Below are 14,275 nucleotides of genomic sequence, written 5' to 3' on the forward strand. Positions count from 1 at the left end.
CGTGTAATATTGAAATATTTTGAAATGTGGACTTTTGGTATTCATGAGCTGTATGCCATAAAGAAAAATCTAGACTTTAACAAAAAAGGTTTGGAATGTAGAATCTAGAATATATATATGAAAGTTTCAAGCAAATGTACTTTTACACAATTCTTTGGTGGATAGACCTGTATATATTGCTGCATTATCCACCTAAATTACATACAGGTGGAAAAACCATGTTCCATGTTTTCAGGAGATGGGGAAAAAATAACCTGTGTTCCAAAGGATCCAATTTAGTTATTATTTAGTCACAAGCTCCTTTTAATACTTTTAATTGGTTTCTTTCTTTCTTTCTTAGCGCTGCAAAGCCTTACATGGCGAGGTGGTGTAGGTGATGTGGAATCCTCGGTCGCTGACGCTGTAGTCGGAGTGGAAGTGTATCCAGGCGGCAGGGCCGGTGGTCTGCAGAGGAGCAGGGGACGCCGTGCTACAGTACTTCCCCAGAGGTGTGTCTTCAGGGAGGAGTCCGTCACGGATCTGTGAATACATGACAGGCACTGAAAACAACTTCAGTTTAGAGTAGCCAATTATCTTTACCCCCCCTTTTCACCCCAATTTAGTCATTTTGCCAATGAATTCCACCCCACACACCTGTGTGTTGTCACTGATGCTGTAACCTACTGGCTCACCTGCCAGTGAGGAGCCCCCACCGGGAGGACGTAGAGCCTACGTCCTACTCCTCCCGACCAACACTCCCTGTTAACAGGTGCCGAGCGATATAGGTTACCACCGCACCACCCCGACTGAAAACGTCCTCAACTTCAAACGGATCCTTTTGGTTACATTTGTATGCATTTTACTGTGCAGCGTAGGATGTGCAAGAGCATCCACGTTTCTTTTGTTCTTTTTTCTAAGATTTGTTTTTGGGCTTTTATGCCTTTATTGACAGGACTGACAGGAAATGGGGAGAGAGATGGGGAGTGACACGCAGCAAAGGTCATCGGGATCGGGACTCGAACCCGCGACACGCTGTCAGGCATACAGTATGTGGTAACTATGTAACTATCCACGTTTCTAATTGGCTGACCTCCAGGAAGTCGAAGTTGCAGTTGGGGTGGTGCTCCAAGCTCAGGGTGCCGAAGGCGAAGGTGATGAGGGTGCCCGGGGCCGTGTTCACCGTCCAATAGCAGTCTCGGCTGGGCGGGTAGTTGCCGGGGTAACCGGGGGAGTTGATGTTCCCGTACGGCTCCGTCAGTTCTCCTCCACACACTTGATGTTGGTTGGGTCATGGCATTTGTTAGTTGTAGCAAGAAAAAAATAAAGTTTAAAAAGAAATACTTTTTCTTCACATTTTCTTTCAAAAATAGCAAATGTACAACGTGGCAATGCAAAGGTTTGGTACAAACTTTTTCCACAATATTTCACAAATTCTTCAAAATCTTTCAACAGTAGCATAATCGGATTTCAAACTGCCTGATTATATAACATAGGGCTTAATTTGCTTATTCATTTTCAGGGTTAGGGTTAGAGTTTAATCACCCTAGCTGTCTGCACAAATGTACCTACACACACGCACACGCACACGCACACACACACACACACACACACACACACACACACACACACACACACACACACACACACACTCAGCAGACGTACCTGGGGTTTGAGACGTCCAACTAACCGTGAAGCCGCCAGCGCTGACGGAGTGGTCAGATCGGAACCAGAAATACAGAGAATTGTGGGAGCTGAAGAGCTCCTGGGGGTTGTTGGTGCCGCAGTACTTGCCCAGCATGTAGGCAGAGGCACTGTCACCGTCATGGATCTGAAGGAAGTCAAAGGCGCAGTTGCTGCTCGCCTCCAAATGGAAGAAGGGAAAGGTGATGCGCACTATCTGTGAGGAACAGGAGAGGAGAGATGATGATGATACTTTTTTAGTATAACATTTGCTTATTTCTTAAAAAGGTCTCACAGACACACACACACACGCGCACACGTACCTTGTTAGACTCCACGCGGATCACCCAAGCACAGCTGACCTGGTGGTCATAGTCATCATGGCCGGGGGTGTTGGGATAGCTGAAGGTACCGGCAGGACCATTCAGGTAGCCACCACACTCTAAAACACACACATACACACAGGTTGGACAACACCACAGTAACCAGGACGGTGAATATTCACACAATGATAATACAATATGCGGTGCTCAAACCTTAGTTGAGGACAGAAAAACATGTCCTCAACTAAGGTATGCTGTAAAATGCATTGGTTAATGGAGTTCGGGTTTTGATGCCTAAGTTCAGCAAAATTATGTTGGATATAGGACAGGATGCTGCCAGGACGGCTCTTTGCAACCAGCAAGTGACCATATTTGGATGAGAGGGTGGAGCTCTCCACCTTTATCTTTTATTCCCCTCCTTATTCTAATTGTGCCCCCAACTCAGTCAAAAAACGAATCCCTCCGTGCACGCTACTGTGTGTTGTCACTACCTGCTGTTGTATCCTAATGGCTCACCTGCCAGTGAGGAGTCCTACCCCTCCCGCCCCAACACTCCCTGCTAACAGGCATTGTCCCAGCCTGTAGGCGTACATTAAATAACCAAACAGGACCACCGTCATGCCTTTGTCCATTCGCTGACATAATGTCTCTTTCCCTCTTGCCCACAGCCATGCAGCCTGTCCCTGTGGCTTCCTACTGTACCTTGCTGTGCGGTCTGGCAGAGCGGCCCGGTCCACTGGTCGGTGCAGGTGCAGGTGAAGCCGTTGAGGCCGTCGGTGCAGGTTCCTCCGTTCTGACAGGGGTTGCTGTCACACTCGTTGACGTTCTGGTCACAGTTGGTGCCCTGCCAGCCCGCGTTACAGTTACACATGTAGCCTGGGGCTGCGGAGGTGGCCTGCGGAGACGGGACACAGCAAGGAGACAACACGACAATTCTTATGTTTTATTTGTTCTATATCAGTGGTTCCCAAACGTTTTAGCTCAAGACCCAAAAAAGAAATGAGAAGTTTGCCTAAAACCCAAACTAGCGAAAATTTCAGATCTACAGGCTTTGCGCCACGTTGTGAGCTTGTAGATCGGCTATTCTCACAACTACTTAAACATTTGCTTTCAAATGTATGGAATGTCTTCCATTTTTGTGTGTGTGTATATATATATATATATATATATATGTAAATGTGTCCGTGACCCACAAATGGGTCCTGACCCAGTGTTTGGGAAACAGTGTTCTATTATGTTCTATTAGAAATAATAATTATTGAAAAAAAGAAAATCCTGGCACATAATGTGATGTTGCAGGACGTGCTCACCACACATTGTCCGTTGACACAGGGGTTGTTGGTCTGGCAGATGTTGCTGGTCTGGGTGCAGCCACCGGGGCCGTATCCATTTCCTACGTAGCCCGGCGGACAGGTGCACACTGGGAGGGTGGAGCCTGGAGAGTCAAAGAAAACCATGGGTTCAGGGAACACATACTGTAGTGCAGGGTTTCCCAAAGCACAGGTGCCCAAAGTGTGTGCCGTGGCACCCTAGGGTGCCGTGATGCCAGTCCAGGGGTGCCGCAGAATACTCTGATAATATTTGGAATTCATCAATATCACAACAACAATATCACTTCAATAAAACAGACCTGATTTGCACTGTTCTTTTTCCATCTACCCCAACTCTCTTCACCAAAAATAGCAGATCTTCAATATGTGTGTGACTGCGTACCTGGGTTAGCAGTGCAGGTAGCCAGTGGGTAACAGCCTCCATTGTTGGTGGCACAGATGTTGGCTTGAGTGCACAATCTGCCATTACCCTCATAACCTGGAGACCAAACATATTGGCAGAGAGTAAGTGGGAGAGAGAGAGAGAGAGAGAGAGAGAGAGAGAGAGAGAGAGAGAGAGAGAGAGAGAGAGAGAGAGAGAAAGAGAGAGAAAGAAAGAAAGAATGAAAGAGAGAGAGACAGACAGACAGACAGAGACACACAGATCAGATAATGTGTGAGTTTTCGACATAATCTGTAGCAGTAGCGAAAGGTGTGTTTTGAAGAAAATGAGAAATGGCAGAAATGTGCGGGCCTAGAGTCCATGGTTATGTGGCTAGTTATCATTATACGTAGTTATAGTACTTGGTGTGAATGGCCTTTTTAACGGTCCCTGGCACAACATCTTCTGAAACGGACCCCCACAAATACATATTAATTTGGGGGTCCCTGACTGAAAATGTTTTGAGAGCCTCCCTGGTAGGTTTCCTTTGCCGTACATACCTGGAGGGCAGGGCCCGCAGTGGAAGGAGCCCATGGTGTTCAGGCACTGCACCATGGGAGCGGTGGAGCAGCCGCCGTTACTGCTGGAACATTCATCTACGTCCTGACAGCTGTAGCCGTTGCCTTGCCAGCCTGAGTGGGGAGGGGAGGGGAGGGGACGGACATTATTGTGGGACAAAACGGAGGGGCCGTTGACACTATACTGTAGTGTAAAGCAATATAGCAGAGTGTTAACAAAATAAACAGAAAATAGAATAATAATAATAAAGCGCTACTAATGTCGGTTATCAGCGACCACTTTGGACAGATAACATGTCATCCAACGTCTTTGACTCCATTGGCCAAGATTCTTGGCGTCCCTGTTCAGTCTAGCGTGACTGACGTGAGACTAAAACTAATGAAACTAAAATGTAACTGAAATTTAAAGGACAAAAGATTAGTGTTAAAATGTTTTAATTTACTGCTTTCTATCGTTTTAAAGTTTAGCCACTTTAACAATGTCGATTTCAGTGGTTGGGGGCATGTGTACAAGTGACTAAATATGTCTCTTTAGACACCAATAAGCCCATTCCCAAGATGCACCGTAATCTTTCATGGGCAGATGAGATTTATGGGGGCTAGTAGTGTTTCTGTGAATAGTAATAAGGAATTTGCCTGCTTATTGTGTCTAAAAAGACATATTTAGCCACTTGAATGCATGCCCCCACCCACAGAAATCAAAATGCTAAAATTTTGATTTCTGCTAAAATGGCTAAAACGATAGAAAGCAGTAAATGAAAACATTTTAACACTCATATTTTCTTTTCTCTAATTACAATCTAAAATATGAACCCTTGTTGTAAAAAAACAAAGTTGTCCGTCAAAACAAAATAAAAATGAAAACTAATGAAACATGTAAAACTACAATGACCCAGGTACGTGCATGTGTGTATGGATGTGCAGGGTGGTCATACCTGCAGGGCAGTTACCACAGTAGAACCCGGGCTGGGTGTTGTAGCAGGGTACCAGGGGGTTGGTGGAACAGGGCTTGTTGGGCAGGTTACACTCGTTGACGTCTGCTGTACAGGCTGGGTTGCCGCCAACGGCCTGCCAGCCATCCTCACACAAGCACTTGAACTTGGGCTGGAGGTTTATGGAGAGAACAAGTGGGATATTTCCCGATTGCACTGTTCCTTAATCAAGCACAGTTTTCACAGGTCTGCCATTTTCACTGAGATTTAAATCCAGAATAGGGACTCTAGGGCTCATCCATGGGCTTCGGCAGCTTCACAAGCGTGCATTAATTTAGCCTCATAAATGATACATTGTTCATTCCGAGGGACATAAAACCACATCACCATCTATCATTAAGGTCAGTGTTCTAAGCTGCAAGGAAGGATCTGTGGCTGCAGAGAAATTTCCTTAATGAAACTGTTGCAATCTGAACTTTACTGTAAAGACATTTTGGTTGCTACTATAAGTATGGCAAAACAATATTTCATTTCTTTGAAAGCCTTTTTTTTCCTGTGTGCTCAAAGGAACCTAAATGAGTCAAAACTGTGAATGAAAGAGAGAATGGTGTCTTAATCCCCACCTTTCACCTGACTAGTGTCAGAGTGACCTGAAAAAAAGTGGCCCCAAGAGGGCTGGTTTGTTAACTTTGCGTTTAAAGTCAAAGGTCACGATAAAGAAACAAACAAACAAACAATCAAATGTTTTTCTGCCTTTATCGGAAAATAGTCCAACTTACTTACGTCTGAGAACAAAAGGTGTAGTTACATCGAAAAGTAAAATGAAGTCTTAAAAAAGGATGGATTTCTATTATAAATTTAAGGGTGAATGGCGTGTTGAATGGGTGTTTTGTGCAGGGGCACCGAGTCATACCTGTCCCACTACCACTCTGTCGTCATCGATACACGTGCCATGAACACACTGGTTCGACCCTCCACCCCTACAGTCATCATAACGGACTGTACACAAAGAGCCAGACCACTCTGGAGAGCATGTACAACTGAGAGAGAGAGAGAGAGAGAGAGAGTCATCCAAAGTGACTTACAAAGAGCATGAACCAGGGTTGAAGTGGTTCACAGTATGCTAAGCTATGTGCTACGTATTTTAACTGATGGTGACACACATTAACGTATGCCGTGACAATACATGCATTTACACCTCATCCACCCTAACCCTAACTCTGAGACACAGACATGGAAAACTAGTTGTTGAAAAGTGTGGTAATCTGGGAGAATTCAGCAGCAGAATACATATTTAATCACTATTCTAATACCTCTGCCTCATTTTGTCACACATCACGAGATGATTTCACATAAAAGTGGTGTCAGAAAGCACAAAGTGGGAAAGCATCTGCGAGATAGACAAGTTCACAGAGCTTGCATATCTGATATTTTTGAAAATCTTTGAACAAAATCTCGAAAGTGTTTGAAACAGGTTGATTCATTTTGAATTACGAAAAGGTTTGAGAACTATTGATTTAGAAGGCATTTGTAGAATCGGCCTCAGGTCTTAATTGGGTGTTAATGCAAGTCTAGGATTAGACTGGGTGTCTTTCCACTTACGTGAAGGAGCCGGGGGTGTTGACACATGTGGCTCCGTTCTGACACCCCTGGGACGATCCTGCAAACACCTGACACTCATTGACATCTGTGGCACAGTTTGAACCCTGCAGAGACACGCACGCACGCACATACGCACGCACACACGCACACACACACACACACACACACACACACACACACACACACACACACACACACACACACACACACACACACACACACACACACACACACACACACACACACACACACACACACACACACACACACACACACACACACACACACACTGCTGAAATTTCTAAAAGGGCCTTTTAGTGAAAATATAGAAAATAGCAACCCGTCGCAGCGTGGCGCGTTGTGAGCTTGCCTTGGAGGTCAGCTATTTTCGGTTCTTGATACCACACTGAACTAAGCATAATCAAGTGAATACCGGAGATACTGTATGGCGTAACGGCATGGATTTCTACACAGAGAGGGCAATTCTTTCACCATAAGATGCTGGATTCAAGAGAGTCTGGACAAAGGCAATTCTCTTGAATGCTGCCTTCATGTATGGTATGGAATGACGGCATTTGCATTTCTTTCACCATAGTAAAAACTGCATTCATGGTCTGGACTAGGACATTTTTACCGACGGATAAAAGGGCAGGGGCTCCAGCCCCCTTCGATGTCTTTGTGTGCACGTGCCTGCACACGCACGCACGCACACGTGCCTGCACACGCACGCACGCACACGCACACGCACACACACACACACACACACACACGCACGCACACACACACACACACACACACACACACACACACACACACACACAGAGGAGTGTGAAGTAGTATAGTAATGTGTGAGACTGGGTGCTGTCTTTGGGCTAAAATTGGAACGATACAGAGAATATTAGAGAACCACAATGAGAACCATATGTGGAGTCAATCGTAATCTTCTCTGCATCGTTCCAATTTTAGCACCACTTTACCTCATGGTTCCACCTCATATATATAGTGTCAATAGAATATAGCCTCCCAAAAAGTACAATAGGAAATGAGCCCCCTGTGACATAGAATGGATCCCGATTTCAAAAGAGTACCGTTCAGACACGCCCATTCAGAAAATCACTGAAATGAAATGAATTGGGTTTTTTTGGGCTTGAAGAGACACTGGGAAGACCAAAAAACAAGAAATTCATTTTCATTTTTCTCCCGTAATGTTATGCCTCGCTTAATAATCATACAAGAATGTCGCACAAAAGCAGCCAATCTACAGTACTTAGCTCTCAACACAAGACATCGCGGGGCTTTGAGGGCGGGTAGATCGTCTTATTTTCACTAGTTTCTTTTTTTAAGGAACAGTTTTGGACATACAGGGTTTCCACCCGGCGGTTGTGTAATCTATGTTCTCGTGGCCTTGAAAAGCATCTGCCCTGGATCTGTGGTGGTGGTGGGATACTCACAGCCCAGTTGCTGGGACACATGCAGTGGTAGGCGTTCATCAGGTTGATACAGGTCCCTCCATTCTGACAGGGGTTACTGCTACATGACTGCTGCTGCACTGTCTGCAAGACACAAGATCAGTGGAGAGGAGAGGAGAGGAGAGGAGAGGAGAGGAGAGGAGAGGAGAGGAGAGGAGAGGAGAGGAGAAAAAAAATCTCTTTGATCATGAATATGTAACAGAATTGTATTTCAACAAGACCTGATGGTAAACTGAATAGCTTTTTACCGTTTCAAGTGTAGCCACTTTTGTTTCCAGTGTTGTTGCCTGAAAAACAAGGAGCAAAACATAGTCATTCAGAGCGACCATGAGGCCGATTCTTGCAAAACACATTTTTGGACACTGCTCCTACAATTTTTGCCCTAAAATCACGCAAATCGCTACACAGTATGTCTACACTCATCTCATCAACATGGATATGTCCCATTTAGCGCCACCTTCAGGCTGATTTTTTAAAACACATTTTTGGACACTACTCCTACAGATTTGGCCCTAAAATCATGCAAATTGCTACAGAGTATGTCTACACTCATGTCATCAACATGGATCTGTCCCATATAGCGCCACCATCAGGCTGATTTTTTCAAACACATTTTTGGACACTGCTCCTACACATTTTGCCCTAAAATCACGCAAATCGGTACACACTTGCTCTACACTGATGTCATCAACATGGATCTGTCCCATTTAGCGCCACCTTCAGGCCGATTTTTAAAAACACATTTTTGGACACTACTCCTACAGATTTTGCCCTAAAATCATGCGAATCGCTACACAGTATTAAGCTGGTTGCACACTGCTGCGTTTTTCGTTGCGAAATGCGTTTTTCAGGGCAAGGAGAGAGAGAGAGATAGAGAGAGCAAGGGACAGAGTGGTGCGTGAAACGGGTGGCAGTGTGCAAACGTGACTGACATAACGTGAGTTTGATTTTTTTATTTGCGTGCTCCGAAATTCACTCCGATATTCGGCCCGAAAAACGCAGCAGTGTGCAACCACCTTTAGTCCAGTAATTTTAGGCCAAAATTAGGCTAAACCTAAAACAAATTGCAATAGTAGCAAACTCAACTGATTTTGTATCCTCAATATGTCCTTAGTGAGGGAAAAGAAGTCCCAAGGAATCCCATCAGGGGAAGGTTTTGAAAACGACCTACCTACCTTCACTTACTATACACTACACTATAAAGGAAAAAATGACTCCCAAAAGAATCTGCTTTAAGTGGGATGTGAGGGGTCAAACTAGGGGTTTTTAATTATTCTGAATCCATTGCAAGCATTTGTTTTGCACGAAAAACAAATAAATGGCCCCTCAAAACGATGGTTTAGTGATTTTCACAGTCTTTTGGGGTCCATTTTTACCCCAAGGAATGTTTTTCATGCAAAACAAATGCTTGCAATGGATTCAGAATAATTAAAAACCCCTAGTTTGACCCCTCACATCCCACTTAAAGCAGATTTTTTGGTAGTCATATTTTCCTTTATAGTGTAGTAAGTGAAGGTAGGTAGGTCGTTTTCAAAACTTTCCCCTGATGGGATTCTTGGGACTTTTTTTCCCTCACTAAGGACATAATGAGGATACAGAATCAGTTGAGTTTGCTACTATTGCAATTTTTGCAAAGTTTTAGGCTGCTCCTACACATTTTGCCCTAAAATCACGCAAATCGGTACACAGTATGTCTACACTCATCTCATCAACATGGATCAATCCCATATAGCGCCACCATCAGGCCGCTTTTTACAAACACATTTTTGGACACTTATCCTACACATTTTGGCCTAAAATCACGCTGCGACCTGACGGTCGCTTATCTCCCGATTAGGGAGTCTTGCTGGTTGTTTTTGTGTGTGTGTGTGTGCCATCATTTAGTAGTATCCAGTGAGAAGAGAGAGGATAGAGGTAGATTGAGGATAGAGGAGAAAAGACACAGAAATGCAGGATGAGCACATTCACACGGACAGGACACACTGACACCAGGAAAAGGACAATGATGATAGCCTGTGCAACTCAATCAATTGTTGTTATTACATGGACTAAAGGTTTACACAGAACTCTCTAGGATACGTTTTGAGTCCACAAGACAGCTAACTCATCATTCATGGGAGAAAGTTATGTTTTTCCTTAAAGGTGATACACCATGAAAATTCACTTTTCCTATTTTAAAACCTTTTTTGGGGTCCTACTAGCACCTTCTATCCTCACAAAGTCCCATTTCAGACCGTTGTGTCTTTCCCTGGTTTTGGGAAGGTGGAGGTTAAATGCATCCCACGGGTTCTCAAAACAGGCTGTCCAGATTTGCTGCCGTTTGTGACGTCATAAACGTCCGTTTTTGATGGGGGGGGGGGGGGGGATGCAGTTCAGGCCAAAGGTGGTACTGCAGCTGAAAATGCTCAGAGCCATTCAAAAATGAGAGGCTCTCTATTCAGGAATGGTAATTTAGCCTCAAACCTTTTGAAAACGTTTTTGGGACATAAACAATATGACATAAATACTTTTTAAATGCATAGTGTATCACCTTTAAAGGAGCACTTCAACCAGCTGTGGACTGTTCAGAAACTTGCCTACCAATGACATCATCAATGCGGATTCCAAGCTTGGGGATTCCGAGCTAAAAATAAACTACAGCCTTTCTCATCCTGGAATGTTAACGCTGTGAAATAGAAGCCATTGTTCCTGCATTATTCATTCAAAGAAATCACACCCAGTGCGAACAAAGCCAGTTGTAGGAGCAGTTAACACCACTCAAAAATATTGAAAACTTTGTTCACAATATACCAAACCTGCCTACTGATGATGTCACATTCCCTTCCATGTATGGCATGTATGCAATAGACTGCACGTGTGGCACAGAGAATGTGCAAAACACTTTGAGTTCTCTTGTTTTGAAATTGGAGGTTTGGTTTAGGTTTAGGCCTAGGCTGATTTAGTTTCATATTTCATCTTAGTGATTATATTTCAACATGTATCTTACCCTGGTTTCCAGCTGGTTTAGCCTGTTGGTGACTTCAGGAGGTACCACACCTCCGTGAGTCTTTATGTTATCGATGTCAGCCTTGTTGGTCTTGATCTGAAATCACACAAAACAAAAATAATGAGTTGATACGCTCAATGTAATTTATCTACATCGTTTGATGTGCTCCACTGACACATTTAGTTCACTGTTGTCCAATTTGCACTAATTCTTATCATGCACTAATGTTGTAGAACGGAGCAGTGACACACTTTGTACAAGTATATGTTCAGTATTTTAGTACCGCCAAAGACTAGGAGACAATTTTTACATGCACAATATGCTAAATACAAAGGTCTTCTTTTTCATTAAATGAATGAAATACGTTGTCATGTGGATCAACATTGGCTGAGACCAAAAATTGCTGTGTCTGCTCTCTGGAACTGTTAATCATTCACATCTCATGTGAGGAGGGCACTACACACTCAACCCTGTAGATCATAACATCACACCAATTACACTTATATTGTTACAGGAAAAGGTCTTGACAACCTCCCAGATAAAACATTGACATTAATCATCACTGAACATTACTCAGAATAACTGAGCAATATAGTATCTATTGGATATGTCTGTACGTGCTAGGGCTCGATATGGCCAAGATTTCTGTATCCTCTGTATTAATGCCAAATATTTTGATTTCGATACAATATATATTACCTACCAACTTCATATTCAATATTTTAAGTGTTGCAACAGTGATAAGTAAGCATTATTCAAAGAACAGCATAATAACAAGTCCATATCATTATTGATTTTAAGTGCTATTGGATTCCCACGTTATTTGATATTCTAAGTGTAGCAAAAGTGAAAACTAAGCATTCTTCAAAAAGAACAACAATATGGGCAAAAGGCAATGATATTGTTGCCTTTTGCGATACTCATATTGTGCATGGTCATACAGCGACAATGAGTATATTGTGTGTGTGTGTGTGTGTGTGTGTGTGTGTGTGTGTGAGGTGGATCTCACCTGGTTCATGAGCAGTGTGAGGTCCTCTCCTCCCACTTTGACGCTCCCAGTCGCAGCAGGTTGGAAGCGGATCTCCTTATTAGCTCCGGTGGAGAACACCAGGTTACCGTTGTCCGATACCATAGTAGGCCTGTAAGGGGGGTTCACGGATGCTAGGTTCATTGTTTACCTCAGTGGTTTTCAACCTTTTTCATATCAAGGTCCATTATTTATCTGGCATTTGAGCCACGGACCACCATTTGATGAGATAGAGCCTCTCAGACCTGAGACTTAGAATATGTTGTTATCGTTGGTTACTTTTGTCCACAATTCTATGCTGTATTGATGTGGTACCATAGGAGAGATAACAGATAAATCAAAATAATAATTCTTCTGTAATAGACTTTTAGTAAATTAAGTAATGCAGGTGTTTAACCATAATTGAACTCTTGAAAGCGTAAAATGAAACCAAATGGACCTGTAAGATCTATAAGGGTCATTTTGGTTACCAACTCTCCAACTCCAATTTGGCTGGGGACCACCTGTAACCCCTCAAGGACAACTGCTGGTCGCCTAATAGTGAAAGGCAATGCCTGGTGGTCCCCAGACCACTGGTTGAAAACCACTGGTTTACCTGGTATCCTACAATTACGGGTCATCATATCCATACACAGACAAATCTGTGGAAAATGTTTGACACACCATCATGTTCTTATTTTGATCATAAAACCCAATTACTGAATGTCAAGTCTCAAGATTTTCCTCAGAATATGCATGACACCCATTTACTATGACACTTGTGGCACATTAGGAGTCCACCAGTATCGTTAAGGACCCTTGTAATTCTGAGTGTGTACAAATGCAACCAAATGGACCCGTCATTTGTAGACTCTCAAGAGTTACAGACCTGTAGTGGTACATTCTGACCATCTTCAAGCAACCCAGAAGGTCCCTCAAGTGTAACTCATGTCCCAGAGATTAAAATAAAATAAATCATTTCAAAAGGTCTATTCTAATATATATCAAACTGAAGGTCCTTGAAGAAAAAGAAAGGTAGACGATCTGTACATTGTTCCTACATTATGTAACACATTCCATCCCAAGGATGAAGGATTTGTGTCTGTACAGCACTTGTACCTACTGTATGTCAGGAGTCAGGACATTATGACACTTATCCCATTATCAACAGGATTTCATACTGTCAAAGTAATCACACACATGTATTGAGACTGATGGTAACATTAATACCTCTATTTGAAAAAAACAAACAAAAAAAAAAACAATAAGGTTGACTTATAGAGAGGGGTTCCACTTCCAAGCCTTGAAGTAACATACTGTATGATGCGTTGCTGATTTCAGAACAGTATACAAGTATAACATTTTGGATGATCACCCCCCCACCCCGCACCCCACCCGGCCCGCACCCCACCCCCCAAAAGCAGATTGTACCATTTTACAGTATGACTGACCACTTAAATTTTGACCATGCCATGGTCCTAATCAATAGTGCCATCTCCATCAGTGTCCTCTGTGTCAGTGGTTCTCCACAGTGGGGTCCAGGTACCCCCAGTGGTGGGAGGGGGGGGGGGCTCCCCAGAGAAATGTGTTAATAGAATCAAAATCATTTGAACGGCTTAACCCTACAGTATATACAGCTGCCAAATACATATTCATTTGGGGGTCCTTGACACAAAATGTTTGGAAACCAGCACTCTCTCCGTGACTCCCCGACAAACCCTTAAACATCCAACTCACTGGTCATCATGGATGTCCCTCTTGTTGCGCTGATGAGTCCTCTGTCCCGTCTCCCCCTGTAGTCCCACCAGGAGGAAGAGGAGGACGACGAAGAGCGGCCTCGAAAGCCGCGGCATCCCGGCCATGCTGAGAGCGTTTTCTCGCCCCCTTTCCGTTTTGTATGCGAGAGCTGGTGATAACTTCTGGGAAACTCAGATTATGCTGAGAGTGACAGAGATGCTGCTCTCATGACCAACCACAGACACTGTACTGAGATCTGACCTGACCGAACGCCACTAATGCCCCAAACGC

At 43.7% G+C, this 14,275-nt stretch overlaps 1 protein-coding gene across 1 annotated transcript in view; it reads right to left on the reverse strand.

Moving 5' to 3' along the window:
• cubn (cubilin (intrinsic factor-cobalamin receptor)) overlaps positions 1 to 14,109 on the reverse strand; it is a gene marked incomplete at both ends in the record, with an annotated part of 82,388 nt that extends 68,279 nt beyond the window's left edge. The window contains 16 exons of the mRNA XM_080751815.1: positions 357 to 519; positions 1,070 to 1,251; positions 1,642 to 1,876; positions 1,983 to 2,101; positions 2,685 to 2,877; positions 3,293 to 3,417; positions 3,696 to 3,791; positions 4,235 to 4,366; positions 5,188 to 5,356; positions 6,098 to 6,224; positions 6,787 to 6,890; positions 8,238 to 8,339; positions 8,504 to 8,542; positions 11,242 to 11,337; positions 12,251 to 12,380; positions 13,985 to 14,109. Coding sequence (XP_080607941.1) covers positions 357 to 519; positions 1,070 to 1,251; positions 1,642 to 1,876; positions 1,983 to 2,101; positions 2,685 to 2,877; positions 3,293 to 3,417; positions 3,696 to 3,791; positions 4,235 to 4,366; positions 5,188 to 5,356; positions 6,098 to 6,224; positions 6,787 to 6,890; positions 8,238 to 8,339; positions 8,504 to 8,542; positions 11,242 to 11,337; positions 12,251 to 12,380; positions 13,985 to 14,109 — 2,137 coding nt within the window. The remainder of the gene's footprint in view (positions 1 to 356; positions 520 to 1,069; positions 1,252 to 1,641; positions 1,877 to 1,982; positions 2,102 to 2,684; positions 2,878 to 3,292; positions 3,418 to 3,695; positions 3,792 to 4,234; positions 4,367 to 5,187; positions 5,357 to 6,097; positions 6,225 to 6,786; positions 6,891 to 8,237; positions 8,340 to 8,503; positions 8,543 to 11,241; positions 11,338 to 12,250; positions 12,381 to 13,984) is intronic.
• Between the last annotated feature and the right edge of the window lie 166 nt (positions 14,110 to 14,275).

This window comes from Nannobrachium achirus (assembly GCF_963921795.1).
Source record: "Nannobrachium achirus genome assembly, chromosome: 21".
Taxonomy (NCBI): Eukaryota; Metazoa; Chordata; class Actinopteri; order Myctophiformes; family Myctophidae; genus Nannobrachium; species Nannobrachium achirus.